Source organism: Crinia signifera, chromosome 3, assembly GCF_055691185.1.
Source record: "Crinia signifera chromosome 3, ASM5569118v1, whole genome shotgun sequence".
Lineage (NCBI taxonomy): Eukaryota > Metazoa > Chordata > Amphibia > Anura > Myobatrachidae > Crinia > Crinia signifera.
Window position 1 is genome coordinate 72,845,530 of NC_139219.1, and position 25,981 is coordinate 72,871,510.

Genomic DNA, 25,981 nt, shown 5'->3' on the forward strand with positions numbered 1-25,981 from the left:
AAAAAAAAATCGACAAAAGTTTTTTCAGATTTCAGCACATGGAGCTAACCATGTTTTACCGCTCCCAACCAGTCCACCTGGATGGTAAAACATAAAGAAGTTCGAAGAAAATTCTATACCTGTGACCTTTTTATGTATCAACCACTGCCATGCCGACCATGGGGGATATTCAATGTTTCCCGTTACTTACGATTTTTGGAAATAATGGCATATGAGCTTTCAATCCCAGCAGTTTTCACTAGGGAAACGGTGGGGATTCACATCTCCAGACTCGGCTCTTTGAAATGCTGAATCTGCATTCATGGAAACAGCCACCAAACGTTCTATTGCGGAGCTAACGTCTTTTCTGCTTTTTAGATTGTTTCCTATTCTGTATGGATATGGCTACTATTTTGACATTTTCTGCAAAATGCGGACATTGAATACCCCCCTCTATGGTGTTGAACTATTGACTGCCAAAATAGGCACTATCAACTTATTATCCAAACAACATGACAAATATATAGCACATTTAAGCGAACAGTGCCTCACTGGGACACAGAACACAAGAGACAGGGACAGAAGTAAAAAGCCTTGGAGAGTAATAAAGCGGAGAGACAAATAACAATCAGGTTCTCTTATTTCTTAAACACAGCCTTAACATGACAGCTAGGAGCTGATTGGCTGGTACTTATTGCTCTCCAAGACTTAGTACATCTCCCCCTAGGTTGCCACTTAGAAAACGTAAAGGTGCAAAGGCTTCTGGTTTTTTTTTATCGCTGACATTGCTCTATTTGATGCTGGCGTCTTTCCTCCTCACATGTCAGAGGCCCTAATTGTAGTGTTACTAAAGCCTTGCAAGGACCCCCTTTACCCAGAGTCTTATAGACCTATTTATCTAGCTACTACTTACTCATATATTCCCTTGTAGTTTCTTTGCCTGCCTCCCCTGCTGTTACAATGGATTCTCTACTTTCAGTAGCTGGGTAAATGTACCTCTCCTAATTAATCCAATTTTTTGGCTTGTAATGTGATGCACAACATGAGTTATTTTAAACAAAAGCTTCATGCATGGAAAAAACTTCTGCTTACTGTTATGGGTCGTATCAGTTTGTTTAAGGTGGTTATTCAGCCTCAATACTATTTTCTTTACTAGTAAGCCCACTCGAAGCAAAAGCTTCAAAAGCTAGTCTGCTACCTTCTGTGTTTGTGCATGTGTTAGAAAGAGATGTAGTTTCACTCTCTGCCAGCAGATGGCAGTGTTTTGAAAACTCACGGACACTAGACATATATATAGATAATATGGCTGACTTTAAATAGTAATTATTTAGTTATTGTTTGACAGGAGCTTCGGTGACCATGACAGTTCAACTTGCTACTGTTTCATGAGCAATAATGTGTAAAAAGTGTGGAAAATCAGTAAAGATTAACGCTGGTAACAATCACATTTAATATTGATAAAACAATTAAAAGGATAAACAGGCACTGCAGGGGGGCAGATATAACTTGCGCAGAGAGAATTAGATTTGGGTGAGTTATTTTGTTTCTGTGCAGGGAAAATACTGACTGCTTTATTTTTACACTGCAATATAGATCTGATGTAAAACCCCACCCAAATCTAATTCTCTCTGCACAAGTTACATCTGCCCCCCTGCAGTGCACATGGTTTTGTCCATTTGAATTTGCGAGTGAACCAGAATAAGGGCCCTATAACGTGTTCACAGAGGAATTGCCTGTTTCTTTTTAAGTCCAAATATAATAGGTGAGTGTGTCTTTTTATACAATTGAATAACAATATTAAATAGAAAGATGCCAATATATGCCCTCTGAGTTCTAGTAAAGTCATTCAATTATAATGCAGGGAGCATTCCATAGATGAGAGTTACATGTTATTTGGAAAAATAACAAGTGCCGGATTTTCGCAGGCAGAATTCCAGCCAAATATTTTTTTTCCCTGACCTGACAATCAAATGCTATGTTAAAATTAATATAATATAACGTTTGAATTAAAGGGCTCTGTATTAATGGTCTTAGGTGGTCCCTACTGGTAACAGGTGGTACTGCAAGAGATTGTTTTGCTTTTCTATTTTTTTAATTATCATTTATTTACATTTATTACATATTGAGTGTTACTCGCATCAATCCATAACATATTTCTGGTTACCATTCAAGTTTTGTAGTCCACTTACATACCTGTATATTTCTGAAATTGTGGAAAGAAACTAGAGAGCATGGGGAAATCCACAAAAACATAGAACATAAAAGCATGTTTTTCATAATAGGGGCTATTAGTAACCAGACAAGTATTCTGCTTTCCTTGCACTTGATCAAGTCCAATGCACACTGGAAGCTGTGGAGGATTGTGGGGCTGCAGTGGATTCAAACAGGATGTATGCAGGGGAAGGGAAATACAGAGCATTTGCTTCACCAATGCAGATTTTCTAGTTTTCTGAAGTTTGAATGAGTGGTTTTTATCTAATTGTTAGCTAAACTATTATATATCACATGTTTTATTTGGTATATTTACACTAATAAAAATAGTTCTGGTCATTTTCTGGATTGGATGAAAGTTGCACTGTGTCAGTTGTGGTTGCAGAATGGTGTGACACACCTGGCTGCACATTTGCAATTTATTAGTTAATACCTCACAATAGGTTTTGCCTCAGGGGTATCCATACTCTGTAAACACCTCATAAACAGGCAACCTGCACCTAGCCGTCAGCTTGGCAGGACGTATGAATATGGCATATCGCAATGTACAAGAAATCTTTTGTACATAGATTTTTACAATACATACCTTGTTCTTAGCCTGTCACCGATAGAGCTGGTCCAGTTTTTTAGAAGGCCAAAGACTGGGCTTTCTTCATATTGCCTGGTGTACTGTGCAAGAAGCTCCCTTACCACAACCTTCACAAGAAATAAAATATCAGACCATTAATATTGACAATTAACTCAAACAGAAAATGATTATCAGAATGACTAAAAACCCTTTCTTTCAGCCCTTTCAATGACAAACCAGAAGCAAGTAATAACCAATGTTTCTATGTTATTGAAACATTTCCATCAGGGTGCATTAAAAAATGTACACAAACACACACACACACACACGTACTATTATGAGGGAAGAATCGTATATATAAATAATAGTGCATCTCAGCATATGTGGAAAACAGCGACTAGCCCGATATTCATAGCAAGGATACCCAAAACTAACTAACAAGTACCCAAAGGTGCCATTCAGGTCCGCAAGGCATGATGTGCGGCATAAATGTCACATTCCAAAATAATAAATATCATATGTAAGTATCCCACATCACAGAACCATTGTAGAATTGCCACATAATAGGACAGAATAAACAAAAATATTCACTTACAGGTCTCCAAACTTATGGAGAAGCCTCTAAATAAACGCATTCATTGTGTGAAGGATCTGTTGTAAAGAATTATCCATACCGAAACTATACAGCCATGGATAAATGCAAAATCACTGCAAGCAGGTGCAGTATATGCCAAGCTGGCAGGAGAAAGTGTCCCAATGCAGGCGCTCCCGACCAGCAATGAGATTGGAACACCAGCTGTGGAGGAGCCCAGCGACAAGATTGGCATGACTAGCAAACCACCAGAGCTCATCAGCAGAAACTGCAGAGAGAACAAGATAACGGGAGGCAACAGGCATAAAGCACTAATGCTGAGACAGACAAGCCAGCCGACAGTCCAGGTCACAAACTATGAGGCACCGGAGCAGCAGGGATATCCAATAGATGTGCCTGGGAGGTTCACAGCAACAAAATGGTGGCATAAGCAGGAGTGAACCAAAGCGGAAACTAACTGTGAGAGCCAGGGGAAGGACCCCAGAGAACACAGCCGAAGATCAGGAGACAACCAGCAGGTAAGCGCCACTCTACAAGGCAACCACATGAGCTGGAGCCAGGAACGCCAAGTCTCCGTATTGCTGAGGGCCTGGAAGCTCAGAAATTCAGGTAGTATGCAGGGAGACACTTTACAAACAACCTTCCACAAAGCCCCATACAGACAAAAGTGGATATCTCAAGATAAGGGGCAATTTGGAGGGGAAGCAACGAATTTTAGAACAAATAACAGGATTTCAGCGGAATAGCTGGTAAAATGCTACCTGTTCCTAGCTACTTCAAGCCACATATCTGACAGTTATTTTTCTTAGCTGTCCTCTCATAAATACCTCCTTTTTAAAACCCCTCTTGAGGGGAGACCAGTTTGGCTGCCAATCACTCACTCCTCTCACCAGGTCTGGCAAAGACACAGGAAGGGAGATGTTTACAATGGATATTACAGTAAGAGCTCAGATGATCATACCAAAACCTCTCTGCTCATAACATAATTTATTTTGGGATTCTGGTTGCCACATTAGTTACATAATATTCTGGAAACGGCAGAATTTACAATCATTAATAACTGAATAAACAAATTACAATACTTCCTCTTATAGTTTGTGATTTATGTTAACAAAAATACAAATATTTTCATAAATTTTCTGATTTAAAAGTGAAAAAGAGACCTTATTATTTGTTATTCTTGAATATGACAAATATATACATAATATCTCCTTTCTTCTATGTATTATGTCTAAGATGTCTCAATAAAGAAAGTTTAAAAAAAAAAGTGAAAAAGAGAACACAGCAAGGCATTGCGGGTTGTGCAGATCTTAAATAGAACACAGATGGATTGCATAAAAAGCAATTCAACACCAAGAAAAATATCAACTTGATATTTTTGTCATATTCATAACTGTACAGTTACAAAAATAATGAAAGTTTTCATTACCATGGAAATCAGGATTGCCAAATGTAGAATTTTCTAGGCATCCCTTACTGAAGAATCAAGTGGGTAGAGATAATGTAATAAGCTTCCAGGACAGGTATAAACTAGAGTCATAAGGTAATGGCATTTATCTTATTCCGTCAAGCCACTTATTGTCATGCAATGTCTGTACAATTCAAAATTTTAGTCATTCTGCGAGGGCTAGAGAGGCTATATATCTATATATCTATCTATCTATATATATAGATATATAGATAGATAGATATATAGATATATAGCATAGATGTATAAGCAAGGTGGCACTCAATTACAATTATTGTAGAGATGCGGTGCAAGGTCCAAACAAAGGAAATTATGGCAGAACTTGTTTCCCATTTAGAGGGAAAGAAAAACCAGCACTCACGGTTATATGAAAGAAGTAAGTGTATTTCAAATGTTCATGGTGATCACTAGCCTGTTGGCAGTCCCAACAGCTGTTTCAGCTGGCAGCGTGCCAGCCTTCACGCCTGATGAAGGCTGGCACGCTGCCGGCTGAAACAGCTGTTGGGACTGCCAACAGGCTAGTGAACACCATGAACATTTGAAATACACTTACTTCTTTCATCTAACCGTGAGTGCTGGTTTTTCTTTCCCTCTAAAGGGGAAACAAGTGCTGCTATATATATATATATATATATATATATATATATATATATATATATATATATATATATATATATATATATATATATGTATATATATATATATATATATGGACAGGAGGTGCGCGGCACTCACAGGACTTGCAACAACAAAGTAGACAGAATACCAATACGATCGTATTGGTATTCTGTCTACTTTGATGTTGAAAGTCCTGTGAGTGCCGCGCACCTCCTGTCCCTGCATCCGCCATCCCTTGGCAGCTACAGGCACCCGGGCAGCACACCCCGTTGGGGGTATAACACAAAGGAGTTCTAGCAGCTTTTCTCCATATATATATATATATATATATATATATATATATATATCATAAGGTTTTATATATATGATGATGTCTACTGGGTGCATTTTTTTTTAACAAAAACCCAAATAGTGAAACGCTATTCAAGGATATTCGGTGCAAATTGCCTCAGCTATTTTTATTTGCAGCAAAGATAAAAATTAAAAGAAACAAATTTTAGACTATACGGTACTGACTAGACATAAAGTTCCTGTTCTACAATATGTATGTGAAGGACCTGCTGTCCAAATGATGAAAAACAGCCACACAATGCATCACTCAGGCAATAACTCTATACAAGCAAGCAGCTTGCTCCCCAGGCAAGGGGACACTTCCTGTCTAACTGACAAGCTTTTACACCCAGGCAGGAGTAAGTACCAATTAGCCTCCTGTGAGGCTAAGGCCCTAAAGACCCTGACTGGGCCTAATGGATGGAGCCCCCCCTCACTCTTCATCCATAACCCCAGGAACCCTTATCCAGCTTTAAATAAATCTGAAATAGCTCATGCCAAGCCATTTTCAAATGCATTCCTGGGGTTTTAAACTAATAGCACAGATACCATGGGCATATATAGATGGAGCCGCTCTCATATAACTGCTCCAGGTGCACCATGCACCATCCGACAGAATGGGGCGCGCCTGCACGAGACTCATGCGCCCGATTCTCGGCAATGAGACGCGCTGGCGGATGGATGGGGACACGCATGCGTCTTACGTGCTTGCGTGTCTCATTGCCGAGACTGACCGAGAGCGGCTTCATCTGTATACCACATTTATTTATTTACAGTTTCTTATATAGGGCAGCAAATTCCGTTGTGCTTTACAATAGAAAACAGTGATAAAATAACCTGGGTAGTAACAAACTGACAGTGGTAGGAGGGCCCTGCGCGAAAGCCTACAATCTCTAGGGCAGATTGCATAGGAACAAAATATAATTCTATGTGCTTGTTACATTATGTTAAACTAGAATGAATTTCTATTACGTAACAAGTTATAATGTTGTGCAAAAGGTAACATATATTGTGCAATATTTGTGACCAGACGTACAAGCTGTTTAGCAGTGTGTACTATTTCTTCTAGAAATAAAGTGCTACTAGACTAGAATGTACAGTACGTAGAGACTGTTGTAGGGTCAGCTGCTGTAGCAGTTCTAAGATATGAATGTGGTACATTTTAATAAATATTAAATAATGACACTTTATTTATGTTGTCAAATATACATATATCCATGCCATATTTATCCCTCTATAATGCACCCTCTATAATGCTGGTTGTCGCTGGGGGAGAAACTGGTACCAGAAGAGGTTCTGTTTTCTGGCACCAGTTTCTCCCCCAGTGACGACCAGCACGTGGGCGGACCCTAACAAGGCAGTGGCGTGCTAACAAAGCCAAGAGCTGCCTGCACTACTAAAATAAGTCCCTGGGGTGACCGCTTATTTTCTTTATTGCCAATCTGGCCGAGGCCAGCATTCCTGACTGTTGGAAAATGGTAAATATTACACAGGACAGTATTAACAAATTTCCATCATAACATCTTGCTGAGTAATCAAGACCGTATTTGGACAACTAACTACTAACCCATCTGCTCATTTCATCTAATGGAGTTTATTGCATGCACAAACTAATGAACCTAATAGCACTATAAGGACTGTACATACTAATTTTGCCATACAGTATGTGACTGTTACTAACAGTATTAATAGTGCCGGCTATAGCGAATTCCGAATGAGATTGGTTTTCTTTTATTTAGTATTTTAATTGCTTTCATATTTTATGCTAATTTTTGTATTTTAGCGCAGTTTGTTTTTCTCTTTCTTGTATATGTGGCCCAAGTGTCCACATCTGACTGCTGCTTGAATATAATACATGTAAACGGTGATTCTTTTGATTGTTATACACTGTGATCCGAGAACCTGCAGCCTCCTTCCTTTTTTTCCCCCTTTCAATCTGTACTGTACATTGACTATATGTACATTATTTTAGAAAATTTGCATTGCTAAAATATGTACTTTAATTTACTAAACATACTGCAAATAGATCAACATGTAAAATGTTGACACCTGAAAATGTCGACAGGTACAAAAGGTTGACACAAAAATACGTTGACACAAGGTTTTTTTTGTGCCATTTACCATTGTAAGCCATGCTTTGGGCAATCTGCCACGCTCCACACCTGCTGTGCTCGGCACAGGTTACCACTAACAGTGGAGGCAGGGCACTATACACAGTGGAGGTATCGTAGTCCACATGGGTGGTAAAGTATGAATCCATTGTCATGTTGACATATTACCTATGTCGACCTTTTCAGGTGTCTATCTGTAATATATGGGGTCTAAATATTGACTGCCAACCTATGAGCTGTATATATAATAAAGAAAAATAGATAAAAATAAAAATAAATATAAAAATAAAAAAATGAAAATAAAAATAAAAATAATAATAATAATAATAATAAAAATAATAAAATAAAAATAAAAGAGGGGGGGGGGGGGGGGAAAGAAGAAGAAGGAGGGGGGAAGAAAAACTGCGCAAATATATGTAAAAATCTTGTTATTAAAAATGCATGTGCAAAATTGGCAACTGTTTAAAGTGCAGTATATAGTTACCAGGTCCTGGTTAATTGGTTTCTTTTCATATGCGCATATGAACCAGGAGATGATATCCCAATTGGGAGATGAGTCACCAACACTTCGTGGGAATAAAGGAAAGACTTTGTAAGGACCCAACAGGGTATTTGTAATCCGCAAGGGTAATTTTGAGATACCAGCAGGATAGATGATATAACGCTGTAGTCGACACTTTTGTCGATGAAGTCGGCAGCTCGTAATCTTGTGTAGCAAACTGGTTACTCTGCAGCAGAATTAGGTCTGAGATGGTGAACCATGCCAATTGCCCTGCGTGCTGTGTTGGTTGTTAGTGGAGCGGCTGTGCCGGCCAGACAGCCAAACACAAGCCGCTAAACACTGACGCGGGCAAAGGCTGTTTGAAAGTGTCGGTCTCTTGCGCTCCACCAGAGACACGGGGCGGCTGTATCTTTGCAGAGAGTTCAGTGTCTGCTGCCGTCTTCCGTTAAAAGCCACTGCTGCGCCCGTACGTGATTGCCAGGGACCGAGGTTGGGTGAATATAATAAGACTCCGTAATTGAGTATTTACCTCCAGGTCCACTGTTTCAAATGGCAGCAGCGGGGCTCAGGTCCAAGACGCGTTTCGCCGCGAAACGCGTCTTGGACCTGAGCCCCGCTGCTGCCATTTGAAACAGTGGACCTGGAGGTAAATACTCAATTACGGAGTCTTATTATATTCACCCAACCTCGGTCCCTGGCAATCACGTACGGGCGCAGCAGTGGCTTTTAACGGAAGACGGCAGCAGACACTGAACTCTCTGCAAAGATACAGCCGCCCCGTGTCTCTGGTGGAGCGCAAGAGACCGACACTTTCAAACAGCCTTTGCCCGCGTCAGTGTTTAGCGGCTTGTGTTTGGCTGTCTGGCCGGCACAGCCGCTCCACTAACAACCAACACAGCACGCAGGGCAATTGGCATGGTTCACCATCTCAGACCTAATTCTGCTGCAGAGTAACCAGTTTGCTACACAAGATTACGAGCTGCCGACTTCATCGACAAAAGTGTCGACTACAGCGTTATATCATCTATCCTGCTGGTATCTCAAAATTACCCTTGCGGATTACAAATACCCTGTTGGGTCCTTACAAAGTCTTTCCTTTATTCCCACGAAGTGTTGGTGACTCATCTCCCAATTGGGATATCATCTCCTGGTTCATATGCGCATATGAAAAGAAACCAATTAACCAGGACCTGGTAACTATATACTGCACTTTAAACAGTTGCCAATTTTGCACATGCATTTTTAATAACAAGATTTTTACATATATTTGCGCAGTTTTTCTTCCCCCCTCCTTCTTCTTCTTCCCCCCCCCCCCCCTCTTTTATTTTTATTTTATTATTTTTATTATTATTATTATTATTATTTTTATTTTTATTTTCATTTTTTTATTTTTATATTTATTTTTATTTTTATTTTTATCTATTTTTCTTTATTATATATATATATATTTTTTTTTTATTTGTATACTAATTTGTCTCATTAGTACCATATTTCATTCATTTATTTATTGCATTTATTTCTTGTGTATATCCTGTGTTGATTAATTTGTACAGCACTATCAATGTTCGCATGATATGTTTATTCAATAAATTTTATACTTGTGTGCAAGAGGCGCCTACTGGTATCTCTTTTTTTCTTTATAAACTCCTGTTTTTTGGGGGCGGCAACCCCCTCCTAGAGGGCAGCCATTTGCACACAGCACATACACATTAACCCATAGCGCTCAGAATTTCTCGCTGTTTCAACCTATGAGCTGGCAATGTAAAATACTTGCTGGAACACATACTAGGCTGAATATATTTCTCATCCCGGTGTATGGCTCCCTCCAGTATATATAGGCAACAGGTTCACATGGGGCTAATGGAGAGTTGCACATACAGTATAGTATCTTTCTGGCATACTCTGGAATAGAGCATGTACAAGTGCATTCTCACATGGGCATTGTTTAGTGGTTATGGTATAGAGGATCAACGCTGTCTATATCGACCATGTTATGGTCCACCACACTTAGTTCAACCCATCTAGTTAGACACCTAAAGATAGCCAACCGCATCTAGAGCGACAGTGACGGAAGTTAGACATGAGCGTTAGAGCGACGGGAATGTGGTTCATGGTCACATGGTCGACATGAGTTTTTCATGGTTGTTGGTGCTGAATGTCACAGGAGTCACCGTAGACTCTGTATATGTGCGCAGTGTCCCCTCACATGGCTCGCTGTGCTCGCCATGCTTTGGGCACTGCGCCTCCCTATGCTCGGCACAATACTATAATCCCCCTCTATGTCCACTTGGATAGTAAAGTATGAACCAAGTCAACCGGTGACATTTGTCACCCAAAAAAATCTTGAAAATCTCACGTCACGTGTGCACGTCACGCTGGCATCTAACTTCCTTTACTGTTGATATAGACGTGCTCGACTATCGTTAGAAGTTCAACTAGATGGGTTTGGCTAAGCGTGGTCACCATAACATGGTCTATCTAGAGGTTGTTGATCCGTCATTCGGTTACCGTGTTCAGTGAGGATGTTTCTAAAGGAGTGGCAAGTTGTGCAGAGTTGCCACGATGTATAATTATGCCCAAAAATTAGCTTTCGGGGATGCATTAAGACTCAAAGGGATTACACGAAGGAATGCACTCGTTTATAAGGAGCAAACCGGCACTGCCTATACAGGATATATGCTAGTATTTACAAAGTCCTTTCATAGAATGATCATCAATATTGTCCTCAGGCTTCACCAACAGCACATTATTGGATTCACGGCAGCGATGGAATGGGCCGCCGATTCTGCCTTGGCATTTGTGCACGCGTGCATCCTTTGCAGGACACGTTCACACAACGGACACACGCATGCGCGTGCATACATACACCGCGCATGCGTGCTCTGCCTTTCCCGGCTTGCAGGTGAGAGGGGAATAGCGGCTTGTGATGCCCCATCTCTCCTGGACCTCAGTGGCTCAAGGAGAGAGCCGCCGGACCCACTTCGAGTCCAGTGGCTCTATCTGTGCACCAATCGGGAGCCTCCACCTTGCAAAAAGAAATCGGCCCCTCTGGCATTTGCCAGAAGTGCCAGATGGCCAGTCCGGCCCAGATTTACAGTAGCAGAAATTGACTAATCACTGATCCAGCCACAATGCCTTGTGCAATGAGACCTACAAGTGTGTGAGTTTTGTGAGACCTAGATGTCAGACAATTACTGCAAAATTGTATTACCAAAAGAGGTACTTGTTTCCTAGCACGGCGCCGATCACATCGTATACCATTGTACTAAATAAGGTATACAATGGTATGCGATGCGATATTGTACAATAAAATATCGCATCGCATGCCATACAATGGCATACGATGCCATCGTATACGATTTTTTATTGTACAAGCACCCTGATGGGTCCTTACAATGTTAAATGGTCCCCCATAGTCAACGCCACCCCAGGATCAACGGCAACCCGAAACGTGGCGAGCGCAGCGGTACGTTTCCTCCGACCTTTTCATACCCCCACTATCCACGTCGGCGTGGAGTTGATTTTAGATAGTGTGGCGAGTGCAGCGAGCCACCGAGCCCGAAGCGTGGCGAGCGCAGCCAGCCCCGCGAGGGGACGCGGAATACATGTGCAGTAATTCTCGTCCCCTCAGGGGGCTCGCTGCGCTCGCCACACTATCTAGAATCAAGTCCACGCAGACGTGGATAGTGGGGGTATGAAAAGGTCGGAGGACGCGTACCAGGTTTGCGCTTCGCCTTTGCGTTGATAGTGGGGGTGGCGTGGGGGTGCATTTAACATTGTAAGCACCCATCAGTGTGCTTGTACAATTAAAAAACGCATTGCATCGCATGCGGCTATATGATGCGATGAGATGCTGCAAGATGGACATCGGGGGTGCCGTGCTAGGAAACAATTACCCCAAAAGCAAGTCTAGTGAGCACAGGAGGAAAAGCTTCCATCAGGAATCCCAGCCAACATCTTCAGATCTGCTAATAAATATTATCTGTGCATGAAATAAGCGCCAGCTAAGGAAATTTTAACTCTGTTAAGGGGCCTATCATAATAAAACTAAAAGTACATTTTGCCCACTGTATGCAGGCAATGGGGGTAATGATCATTTAGTTTGCCAACAGAGCTTTTTTTTTTTTTTTTTTTATCTGTGTATTAAAGTTTTGCATTCTTCCCCCCATTGCCATGGTGTTATCAGCAATAGGATCTTTAGTATGAATACCTTTTCTTCTTGGCATTAGATTTCACTAGTGAAACAAACACCTAGTGTAACTTCTATGCGCACTGTCTAGACAACTTATGTGAGTCACTATGACTCATACAGTAAGTGCTAATGATACGGACGCTCACTGTCCTACTGATATCTTAGGAACCTTCTTTTAGCTTTCTGATATTATTTTGCTTGGTAGAGCATTGTCTGGTCACTGCAATAAATTCAGTGTCCTGTACTCTCTTATATCGTTGCTCTCTCATCCCCAGGCATACCTGACCCGTCCTGCAATACCTTGCGTATCAGGCCTTGGTCACCCGGTGTGTCTCTGGAAAGCAGAAGCAACCTATGGTCCTCTTTGTCAGTCCTGTGTCGTTACACCAATATACTAAGTATACGACCATACACCACTGGGCCGCCTGATCTCGTCCGATCTCAGCAGCTAAACAGTGTCTGGCCAGATCAGTACTTAATCAGGCGACTGATAGGGAAGATCTGGTGTCGTATGAACAGCGGGACACCTCGAATAACAGGCACGACACCAATGACCAATTTTTCTTGTTCTTACTCTTAATCTTATCATCATTTTTTCTGTACCTAATCTCTCATAACGCAACCCACTGAGCAGTAGATAACTGTCAGCATTGTGAATCTCCCCGTCAATTTTCCTATTAGGGATATTTCCACGGGTCGAATATCCCTTCGACTCAACAGGGGGTGGTCTCCTCGGTGTAAAACATTTTCGCCTAGTCCATGTGACTTTCAATTGTTATTATATACTTATAATGTGATGCACCATTTGTAAACTGTATTTACTTGATATATTGTATTTATTTATTATTGACGCCAATTTATCTTAAGTGAACTCTAATAAAAGTTATGTATTAATTCCAACCATCTTACTACCTTACACCTTATGATTCTAAAAAGAGTGCCCCAAAAACCTAGTTTTGTTCTTCCTTTGTCCTCCTCTGGACACCCCACTTCCAATCAGCTTTACTGCTGAACTCTTGGGAGCACCACCAACCGAGTACCACTGACAGTTGTTGTCACACTGGTCATATGTTGGTATTCATATCGATTGTTCAATAAAAATTTTCACGACTGATACTTTATTGTTATTGCTTGCTTGTGACGATCCACCCCAACTCTTCGAAAGAGCATTGTAAATCACAGAATCAGAATGTGTTTCTCGGTTATTGTTCCCCAGATCACACGTTCCTTGTATGGTGAACGCTACTGAATGTTGAAATTATAATTTGAAAATAAAAATCTAATCTGGTTACTCTACTTCCAGAATCTCAATCCTAGTGTTATAACTCAACAATGATGTATATGTTATAAATTGAAAAAATGTTTACAACTGAAATGCTGGGTGTTCCCATGGGCGCAGCCCATCACCGCCGCCCCACACCCCCCTGCCAGCACTGCTACGTGTGAAAGGGACGGCGAACTAGCTTTTCCGTGCCCGCTCGCACTCAGTGTCTGCACAGGCAAACACGCGGGGGAGCGATGTTACCAGAATAACATTTTTTTCAAAGGAAAAGAAGTAATAGAACACGAGGACATGCACTGAAACTGGAGGGAGGTAGGTTCAGGGGAAATGTTAGAAAGAAAGGGTAGTGGATAAGTGGAATAGCCTCCCATCAGAGGTGGTAGAGGCTAAGACAGTAGAACTATTTAAACATGCTTGGGATAGGCATATGAATATCCTTACAAAGAAATAAGGATTAAAAAGGGTTACCTGAAGGGTAAAAAAGGGGCAGACTAGATGGGTCAAATGGTTCTTATCTGCCGTCAAATTCTATGTTTCTATGAATAAGGCCCCAAATGTACTCAGTTTAAAACGTGATAAAATGGAGAATGAAAAACAACCAGCCAATCAGCTTCTATCTGTCATGATACAGACTGTGTTTGAAAAATGACAGGTAGGAGCTGATTGGTTGGCGGTTTATCACTCTCCATTTTATCTCTTTTCAAGGCTTAGTACATCTATAACTGAAACAAAGGCGGAACTAGCAATGGTGCAGCGGGTGCAGTGCACCGGGGCCCCTGAGGACTATGGGGCCCACTGCTGCCCCTGACAACCACTGTTTTTCCTGGTCACACACTGCCTCTCCCTGTCACCCTCTACCTGTCCCTCACTGCTGTGTTGCATATTGTGAACTTGGGTTGAAGTGGAGCAGGAGGGGCCCAAATTATATTTTGCACTTATGTCAACCACTCAATTTCCAATACTGATCTGAAAGTTTGCGGAGGACTATGTAGAAGAATACAACCTACATACATTATCTATATTACTACCTATATACTGTAAGTTGATAATTGCTTGCTATCCCATTCTAACAGTCTGTACTGTAAGGCTAGGTCCACATTGGTCGTATTATCCATCAGTGGGTGGGTACATCCAATATACATATCCAGTCAGCCCTGCAGCAAATGCAGATAGATCAGCGTGTCTGGCTGTGTGTGTGGAAAACCTGACAATCATCAATACACTGGCTGCAGGGACCGCCAACATCAGGAGTTAAGTGTGTGTGTGGGGAGGGACTGAGTTCCACCACCTGCAATGGTGAGGGACTACTTCAACCTCGACCCTGGCCCTGTACAGTTATTCTAACAGAAAAGCTTTATATTTTGAATAGGGGGGCAAAAACCCTACCACTGGCCCTGGCTCTGCCTAATATGGGGAAAAATGGGGAGAATTAGGTGGCAGAGGGAAATGAGTTCAACTTCCACCACCTCTCCAGGACCACCTTAAGCACTGGCCAACACTGATATCACAGCTGGAAGGGAAAATGACCGTCCAGATGAGTTGTCTAGACATATTGAGCTGCCAATCAATAATTGAGGTATGGGGAAATTATGAGGAGGGCACAGGCAAGTCATCAGGAGGACATGTGAGGTACAGGCTAGTAATGAGGAGAACCTGTGAGGCATGGGGTAATGATGAGGAAGACATGTGAGGTACAGGGTAGTGATGAGGAGATCCTGTGAGGCACGGGACAATGATGAGGAGGACATGTGAGGCACTTAGCAGTGATGGACACATCTGCTGTAACAAAGCATTATAGATATTTTCCAAAAAAGAACTCACTCATAGCCTTTTTTTTGTACCCCACATCCTTATAATATCCTCCTACTCCTATACATTCTGGGGATGTGTGGAACAAAGAGGCTTTGAGTGAGTACTTTATGGGTTATCATCTATTTTTGTTATTATCTATTTTTGGGTTATCATCTATTTTAGCTTTTTATACAGCAGATATGCAGATACAGCAGATATGTACCTTTTCAGGGAACAATTAGTCTCTTCATGCTTTAGTCTGGGAGTGTTTTATTTTTTATTTTTTATAAAAGTAGAGTTACCACTGAACAGAGGCTCTGACAAAAATCAAATACTCTGATACTGTCTCTTGCTCAGTGTGCCAAATATTAAAGTGACCTCTTCACCCTACCATAAAAAGTGTAGACCAAAATGAAATATTCCTGCTACCTCTGATAACTAATTCCATTCTAGCATTAGCAAATAAAGAAACAATTCCTGCATCACCAGAAGAAACTTCCGGACTATTAAACTGCTGTCTAAGATTTGAAGCGTTTTTTACATTTTGTATGAACCCCAAGTGATCTGTATTAATCACATTTCCCGGAACAAGGTTAATCCCGGTTGACAGACTCTTTGCTAGGATTTTAACATCTGTGTTCAAAAGTAAATTAGAATGCTATGATTCAGAAATTACAACTGTTTCCTCCTGTGAGATGAATGGAATCCCATTTTGCTGCACCCAAATCCACATTTAGTAGCAGTGAGGCAATTTTCTATTGGTTTTATAAATAGTTATGTAAACACCATCCAAACCAGGGGCGTTTTTATGGCTGCGAAAGAACAAATGGATTATGGTACCTAATCCTCCTTTGTAAAAGGTCAATTATTAAGACATGTATTAAGTTCATGAGCTATAGTATCATGTGTATAGAAATAGCTTATAGATAGAATAGTTGTAGAAGTTGTTTTGTTAATTTTGAAAATTGAAGGCTAAACCTACAGTCCCTGTAATAGTATTTACTACATCTCCAAGAGTCTGTAATAGAATCAGGTTACTTATTCGTTGTAACATGGAATTAAAAAATACAACACCCATTTTTTTTAAACCTACCATAAGCTTCTTTATGTTGTTAATGTTCACCAAAAATGATGTAAAAAGTAATGCCCCGCACACAGTGTGAGTCTGACTACTTTTCAAATCGATTTTAATTGTATCGATTAATTTTAATCAAAATCGAATAGACATCGAACGGATTTCTACCGCATTCAATGCCTATTTGCAATAGGCGAATGGCTGGTGCAAGAGATGACAATGATGGGAATCAAACGAAGCATGAGAAATTGTTAGGTCAGGCTGCAGAAGGCATGAATAAACAAAACTGTTCTGTGTTGAAGCAATTACCAACAACCATCAGACCCAATGTACGTAATGTAACTTGCACATACTGTAAAGGCCCCCATACACAAGGGCGACTTGTCCTTAGGACAAGTCGCCCCCGACTTCCCCCTGAGCTTCCCCGGCTGCTCCCCGGGGGAGCTTGATTAGATTGGCACTTGATGTGCCATTTTTTACATGTGATAAATCGTCTCGATTTATCACATGTAAAAAACCCGGGGAGCAGGGGGGGGGGGGTAACGCTGCGGGGACAGCGTCTGTGTCCCCCGCTGCTGGTAACGCTGCGGGGACAGCGTCTGTGTCCCCCGCTGCTGGGGACGCTGCGGGGGACACAGGCAGCATAGAGCCGGGCAGGGGGAGCCGGCGGGAGCTGTCAGTGCTAGAAAAAAAAAGCCTATACAATGAATGGGCAGCCTGTGATTGGCTGAGCGCTCTCTCAGACAATTGCTGACTGGCTGAGAGAGCGCTCAGCCAATCACAGCCCGCCCATGCATTGTATGGGCTTTTTTTTTTTATTCAATACTGACAGCACCCGCCGGCTCCCCCTGCGCGGCTCTATGCCGCCTGTGTCCCCCGCAGCGTCCCCAGCCCCCCCTGCTCCCTCTACCGCCTCGCCGCCCCACTAGGTCCCAAGTCGGGTGGTCGGACGTGCAGCAGGTCCGACCACCCGACGCAGATCCGATGCGCACGGGACCGCGCATCGGATCTGAGGGGACATCAAAACTAGCCGATTTTGGTCCGATTTCGGCCAGATCCGACTGAAATCTGACCAAAATCGGCTAGTGTATGGGGGCCTTAAGTCCTATCAGCCAATGCCTCAGGGAGCTGTATGGCTAAGCACACTATTGTTCAGCACGCGTACTTCTGATTGACATATTATGTCATACAGCAACCCTTGGGCTATGGACACAACTTGGTTTAATTAATGTATTGGCTGGCAAAAACATGCAAGTGTTCTAATTTATTCATACCACTTTTGGTGAGAGAATGGCAGTATGTTACTCCACTTTCAACAGCAAAACTGGGTGGCATCCAGGAGTGTGCACAGGGGTCCATCCCCGATGCAACCTGGCTTAGACCCCTTTCAGACTGGTGGCCCAACCCTGGTCGATGACATCACCGGAGGCACGTGCTGAGCCGGTGCTTGGAGATGAGATAATCATATGCTGTGAATGTATCTCAGATCGCTGCGCAGCAAGCCGCGTTGAACCAGATTTAACCCTGCTCGTTACCTTGGTTGTAATGGTGGGTCACTGAGTCATTCACACTGCACAATGGCCCTTACTCTGGTTCACTCGCAAAGGCAAATCCTTAACTTAAGGCATACAATCAGATGCGATGCGACGCAATTTTCGACAAAATCGCATCGCATCGCGACCAAATCGCGATTTTCCATAGGATTCAATGTTAAAATGGTCCTGTTCATTTCCCCACAAGCCCCGCAAGGATTACTTATAAAATGCTGTAGTTTCCGACAGCATTGAAGGTAGATCTCGACAGAACAGATCCGACTTTAATATCAGTCTGATCTGTTTTGTCGGAAACGGCCATGGATTGTCAAATTCGCGGCCGTTTCTTGTCAATCCACGGGCGTTTTTGCTGGCAAGCCCACTTTTTGGCACTCGACAGATGGAACATTGAATTACGCCTGTCGAGATACTGTTGAGCCGGGCAAAAACAGGCCTGAATTCCGACTGACGGAAAGTTCGGACAATCGAAATCCCAGATTGAATATCCCCTTAGAAAGATTTTTAAAAGAATACATTTTTAAATGCATTAGAACCCCCTATCAATAACCAGCCTAGACATTTAACCCCTTCCCGACATTTGACGTACATGTACGTCATGGTCGGGAAGTACTTCCCGACATTTGACGTACATGTACGTCATGGATTCTAACTGTCACTGCGTCTATAGACGCGGTGACAGTTAGGAGATGTCTGCTGTCCCTGACAGCAGACATCCCCCCTCGTCGCCCAGGGGGGGCAGGGGTGCCCCCCCCGGTCGGCGATCGCTGTGATTGGCTGTTCAAATCTGAACAGTCAATCACAGCGTTTCCTGTGTTACCGGCGGCTAAGCCGCTCGGTAACACAGAAAACGGTGGTGATCGGTGCAGCACCGATCACCACCGAGTGGCAGCACCCCCCTCCCACCCGCCGGGCACTCACCCGGCAGCAGCAGCAGCTCCAGCGGCTCCACCGCTACGTCCGGAGCGCACGCTGCGCTCCCCTCCTCCCCCCTCCCCCCCGCAGCAGCAGCAGCAGCAGCATCATGCTGCTGCTGGAAAAGTTAAAAATAAAATAAAATAAAAAAATGTGCAAATGTGTGTATATATATATATATATATATACACACACATATATATATATATATATATATATATATGTGTGTGTATATATATGTATATATATGTATATATATATACACACATATATATATATATATATATATATATGTGTGTGTGTGTGTGTGTGCGTATACCGCACCGATCGCCAGCCCCCCCCCCCTCCCACCCGGCAGCCCCCCTCCCTCCCACCCACCCGGCTGCCGCAGCGCCAGCACCCCTCCCACCCCCCCGCCAGCCGCAGCGCCAGCCCCCCTCCCAAAGCTGGTGACCAAAATGGGGTCACTTGTGGGGGGGTTCCACTGTATTGGTGCTTCGGGGGTCTTGCTAATGCGACATAGCACCCGCCATTCATTCCACCACCAAAAATCACTCCTTCCCTTCTGAGTCCTGCCATGCACCCAACTGGTATTTTTTGGTCACATGTGAGGCATTGCCGTACCCGGGAGAAATTGGGGCACAGATTTTGGGGTGCTTTGTCTCCTTCATTCCTTGTGAAAATTAAACATTTTGAGCCAGAACTGCATTTTTGTGTAAAAAATTAAATTTTTTTACACAAAAATGCAGATCTGGCTCAAAATTTTTCATTTTCACAAGGAATGAAGGAGACAAAGCACCCCAAAATCTGTGCCCCAATTTCTCCCGGGTACGGCAATGCCTCACATGTGACCAAAAAATACCAGTTGGGTGCATGGCAGGACTCAGAAGGGAAGGAGTGATTTTTGGATTTTGCAGCACAGATTCTGGTTGAATGACCCCCGAAACACCCATACAGTGGAACCCCCCCACAAGTGACCCCATTTTGCAAACTACACCCCTCAGGGAATTCATCTAGGGGTATAGAGTACATTTCAAACCCCCCGGGGTTTCACCAATTTTGATACAACTGAGCTGTGAAAATAAAAAATTATTTTTTTTCATTTTCACTGCCCAGTTGTACCACAATTGGTGAAACCCCTGGGGGTTTGAAATGTACACTATACCCCTAGATGAATTCCCTGAGGGGTGTAGTTTGCAAAATGGGGTCACTTGTGGGGGGGTTCCTAACTTTTAGCATCTTATGGTGCCTAGAAACCTACATGGTGCCTAAAAAATAATCTCATAAAAAGGAGTCTCCAAAATCAAGTAGGTGCTCCTTCTATTATGAAGCCTGTGGTTTGGTCACCGTGCACACTAGGGCCACATATAGGATATTTATGAAAACCAAAGAATTGGGGGAATCAATTTTTAGTCACATTTCTCTAGTAAAATGTACTGTGTTCCTTAGAAAAATGTATTAAAATTGAAAATCCGAAAAAAAAATGAAATTTTGAAATTTCACCTACACTTTGTTTTAATTCCTGTGAAACACCTAAAGGGTTAACAAACTTCCAAAATGCTGTTTTGAATACTGTGAGGGGTGCAGTTTTTGAAATGGCATCATTTATGGGGGTGTCTCACATACAAGTCCCTCAAAGTCACATCAGAACTGAACTGGTCCCTAAAAAAATCAGTGTTTGAAATTTTCTTGAAAATTTGAGAATTTGCTAGTCATATTTGAAGCCTCCTAGTGTCCAAAAAAATTAAAAGGAAGTTGAAATAATGATTGCAACATAAAGTAGACATATGGTCTTTGTTAGTTATTAACTATTTTGAGTGGTATGATTATTTGTCTCACAAGCAGAAAATGTGACATTTTGCATATTGCTAAATTTTCCATTTTTTCACGATATTTTGGTATTTTTCACAAAAAAACACAGACTGTATCGACCCAAATTTACCACTAACTTGAAGTACAATGTGTCACGAGAAAACAATCTCAAAATCACTGGGATAAGTAAAAGCAAAAAAAAGTTATCCCCACTTAAGTGAGACATGTCAGATTTGAAAAAAAGGGCTCTGTCATGAAGGCACAAACTGGCTCTGTCATGAAGGGGTTAAGATAAAATCGGAAACAAATTTAATGAGATTCCCACTATTTTCCTAAAGCCAGCACCAAATTGAGACTTTTTTTAAAACTTTGTCAACAAAAGCATTATAGGATGCATAGTACAGGCAGCACGGATGGTGTAATGGTTAGCCATATTGCCTCACAGCACTGAGGTCATGGGTTCAATTCCCACCATGGCCCTAACTGTGTGGAGTTGGTATATTCTACCTGTGGTTACGTGGGTTTCCTCCCACATTCCAAAAAATATACTGGTAGGTTAATTGGCTCCCAACAAAATTAACCCTAGAATGAATTAGTATGTACAGTACATGTGGTAGGGAATATAGATTGTAAGCTCCACTGGGGCAGGAACTGATGGGAATGTTCAAATATTCTCTGTAGAGCGCAGCGGAATATGTGGAATATATATATGTATAATATGTATATAAGAAAGCATCATTTGGTAAGTTATACTCCCTGTAATAACAGTAAACCTTACCTGTAGCATAACAACATTGTCACCTTCAAATGTGACAAAGACATCAGAGTCACATTTCAAACCAGGAATTCGGTTTTCCATCATAAAACCCTGGAAAGATAGAGGAGATACACTTTTGTTTGAAAAAGAAAAACATTCCACGAAAAAACAATAACAGATTGTATTGTCAGTGATTTAGAAAACCATCCCCCCTCTAGTTGTTTTAAACTAGTAATTGAGCTTACTGGGTGTATACATGTATGTACCCTCACTCGTCATGCTTAGAGTAAGATGACTCGCTCCGCTGCAGCTGTGCTTGCTACAGGTTACTTTTCCCAACAGTTGCAAGCAAATGCTGGTAAAGTACGTGAAAACCCAAGAAACGTGTGTCGGCCATTTCCATGCTGACTTTTTGTTCTAGTCAACCTAATGCCTGTCAGCCATATTGTGTTGACCTATTGAATGTCTATCTAGATACCCTTCATTATCCAGATGCCCAGAGAGGATTTTACTGTTTGAGTGCAGTAACAGACACTGGGGCGATTCAATCCTAATCGCTCAGGTTTGAGCGTTTCACCCCTGGCCCCGATGGTGGTGGTTTGCGCATGCGCGAATATGCGCAAGTGAAAAACCCGGGACCAAATGCCTTCAGCGAGTTTCACGCTGCCGGGGAGTTCACTCCATAGTGGAATGGAAGTGGGCGTGCATGGGGCGGACGCATGGGTCCACCAGCGCCTTATGGGCGTGCCCACAAAAACGGTGGGCGCACCCATGGAAATGCTGGGCGTACCCATGAGAAGGCAGGCGTACCCATGCATCCTCGAGGCAGGCGGCTGACATCACATGATGTCAGCGCCCACCCCCGATTTTACGGATAGCAGCCACCTGAAAAGTAAGTATAGACTTTCTAGAGCGAAGGTGAGTGACCATTAGTGGCAAAAAAAGGCAGGCAAGCTGCAACCATTTTGGCGGCATGTTATTTATCCTGTACGCAGCAGAAATGTGGGGCAGATTTATTAAGCTTGGTGAAGTGATAAAGTGTCTAGTTTTTTACCACTGGCCAATCAGCTCAATGACAGGTAGGAGCTGATTGGCCGGTGATAAAAACCACTTTATCCCTTCACTGAGCTTAATAAATCTACCCGAGTGCGGTATCTTACTTCCTGCGGCAATAGGATTACTATGCTCGATATTTGCCTGACAAGGGTCTGATTATGTGGTTGCACACAAGCGGCAGAACAGGAACATTGATTACGGGAGTCTCTAAACAGTTCTCGGCAGCTGCAACATTTCTATATTTTCGCATGCGCCAAACAATGATAATCTCTCAATTGAGAAAAAAAAATGAATTCAGGTTTGCATACATTTCTGAATTAGGCCTAATGTTAATAAACCTAATGTGTAATGATGTTGTGTAATATTTCAGCATCGAGTATGGTGCATTGGTGCACCCTACTGAATTGAAAAAATACCTCTATACAAAAACAATGCAAGGTACAGTACACAAACATGTTTTACCTTAAACCTTTGTAAATGTCTGGCAATGTCATTTAAATGTGTTGTGCGATATGGAAGATTATACATTAGTAAATGTGCATTAAACAGAATATACAATCAATGTCTGTTTAAATACATGTGACCTGACAAATACACGTTCATTTACACAAAATAAAACGCAGTCTTGGTTCTATTAAAAGATAAATCAAAAAAAAATATAGCCCAACATAATTTCTGTCCTTATCCCAACGCAGATGTTTCGAAAGATTTTTTTTATTAGTTAAAATAAACCACAAAAAAACCCCAAATGAACACGACGTGCAGAAAGAGGTGAGGCGTAACCAGCTGTCTGTGCTGTGATGTGGAGTGGAAAATGTGAGGATAAGCAGTGGTGTGGTGTCATGTCATGTGACTATGGCAGGCTTTGGCATTTCATACAAATAATACAACAACTATACAAACAGTAAAGGGGGCGGGTGAGAAAGTCATGTACAGTGCACTGTGCCTGCTCTAGGGGAATTCATATCTAGAGGAAGTTAACGTTTAGGGGGAGTTTTATAAACCAGTCTTTCAATCCTGGCAGATATTTCAGCTCCTTGAAAATATTTGCCGTTTTTGCGCAGAATAGATTGAATACACATTCGTTCTATTCAATGTTATTTTTTTTTCCAACTTTCAGAAAAATTGCAAAAGTCAGAAAACAGCGAATTTACATCTTTTTACGCAGAAGTGGGCACTAATTCGCATGTTAATGCAGATTCGGCTTTTCAAAAACCAGAATCTGCAGCAGCGAGTCCCAAACGTAAAAAACAGGCGAGATTGTGCGCGCTACATCGTTAACGACGAGCTCTGCCTCAGGTCGTTAGTACATGCAATCAAATTCTGGCAACCTTTTCAGCATCAGCATGCTCCTGGATGTGGCCACTGAACGATATAGTTAAGTTCAAGGGGAAAATCGTTAACAATATGGTGTGATGCGCAACTTTAAAGTATCTGACTCTCTACCTCTTCCCACTGACTTTGTTATTAAATATTTTATGCTTACTACCCTCTATATAGTTACAATAATATATTGTTACAATAATTCCAAGAAATATAACATAGAAACATAGAATTTGATGGCAAATCAGAACCACTTGGCCCATCTAGTCTAACCCCTTTTTTTAATTCTTTATATATAACCTCAATAGCCATTCATATTGAACACACTGAGGGTGATATTTGATTAGCTGTGGTAATTGGATCCTCTGTCAGCTACTCAATTAGCCCCGAACCTAGTACTTGTCTTGGATTTTTTCCACCTGCCTGATATCCCCGATAAAATGCCCCATTTCAAAACTGCAGCCCCTAAAACACATAGGCATATATTCAATTTATGTCGAAACTGCCGTCTTGCCGAAAAGAAGGCCGTTTTCAACATTAATAGGGGTTCCGATCTATTCAATGCTAGCTGGGTTTTTTTTCTGGCAGGTCGGAATGTTCCGACCTGCCAAAAACCAGGTGGATTGATGGAATAGCCATTAATCCACCTGCTTTTAACGGAAACACAGCCAAATCTGAAAGGTTGTGGCCATGTTTCTCTCAATCCGACATGAAAAGATGTCAGATTGAGGCAGGAAGGACGGCACCGGGTGAACAACAGCAGTTTACATGGCACTGTCCTCTTATCCGCTGCCTCCCACACCCTCCTGCCGCCTCCTGTACTCACCCGCTGCACTTAAACGTTCCCGCCGCCAGGGCGGGCAAGAGCAGCTCATCCGGCCCAGTCCCGGCTCCCGAACGATCTTGCCACTACACTCACCTGGTCCCCGCACCGGTCGGGTGAGCATCAATCAGCAGCCAAATCAGACATCCGGATTTGCCCGCTGCATTGAATAATGGATGTAGAATCCAATCCATCAAAAGAATTTCAGAATGGATCCGACATCAACTGAATATACCCCATAGTTCTGGAAACTTATGCCAGATCCTATATGTTTCTTCCACAAAATTAAAAAGATTTTGAGCACAAAAATGTGATTTTTGAATTGGCCAGGAAGCAAATGTGGGGTATTTTTTAAGCCGACATATTAAATATCATACAAACACATTTAGGTTTTCATTTAATCATAAAAGTGAATGACATAAATTTTAAATATTTTACTCTATGGAATTTACCCAATGCAGCTTATTGGATGACATTATACTGTGTCCAATCAGAAAATTTCTTCAGCTGTCATACCTAGGGAAGTATTATGGGCCCCTTACACTTGTGAGATTTCGTCAGATTTGACCCAATTCAGGTGGATTGGGTCAATTTATCTGACAAAATCTGATGTGCCTGTCTGAAAAAATCTTATGTGCCTTATGTGTAGGACCCAATGCACAATCCTGTGCCATTGGGTCTAACCAAGAGATTGATCCTCCTGCACATAGGATAAAACTCAAGTCAATCAGGTCCAACTTGTTGGACAATAAGTTGGACAAGTGTAAGGGGGCCTTAAGTTACAAGACCTCTTAGATTTTCTTTAACCCTTTGAGTGCCAAGTGAATTTGTCAAAATAGGTGTGAAAATTGCCAAACCGTTTTTTTCATCATAATGACCTGTAATGTTTACCTTACATAGGAAATCTAATCTTTTTTTACACAACATTTTTTATTTGAATTTATATAACAAATGTGAGCGATGCTGGCATTTTTAGTGGACATTTTGCACATCTCTCACAGAGATATTGGCACTCGAAGGGTTAAT

The 25,981-nt window shown here is 42.0% G+C and overlaps 1 protein-coding gene, 1 long non-coding RNA gene and 1 pseudogene across 11 annotated transcripts in view; 2 read left to right on the plus strand and 1 right to left on the minus strand.

Annotated features, from left to right (window-relative positions):
* LOC146063545 (uncharacterized) overlaps positions 1 to 25,981 on the plus strand; it is a 760,354-nt gene that overhangs the window by 730,046 nt on the left and 4,327 nt on the right. The window lies entirely within an intron of this gene.
* The window catches only part of ACOXL (acyl-CoA oxidase like), a 392,072-nt gene that overhangs the window by 172,742 nt on the left and 193,349 nt on the right, over positions 1 to 25,981 (minus strand). For all 3 annotated transcript variants that reach the window (XR_014471599.1, XM_083175998.1, XM_083175999.1), the window contains exons 13-14: positions 21,775 to 21,864; positions 2,777 to 2,886 (exon numbers count right to left, since the gene is read on the minus strand). Coding sequence is in view for 2 of the 3 variants with exons in the window: in XM_083175998.1 (XP_083032124.1) it covers positions 2,777 to 2,886; positions 21,775 to 21,864 (200 nt within the window). In the remaining variant the exon portion in view is untranslated. The remainder of the gene's footprint in view (positions 1 to 2,776; positions 2,887 to 21,774; positions 21,865 to 25,981) is intronic.
* On the plus strand, positions 12,970 to 13,087 carry LOC146065225 (5S ribosomal RNA; annotated as a pseudogene).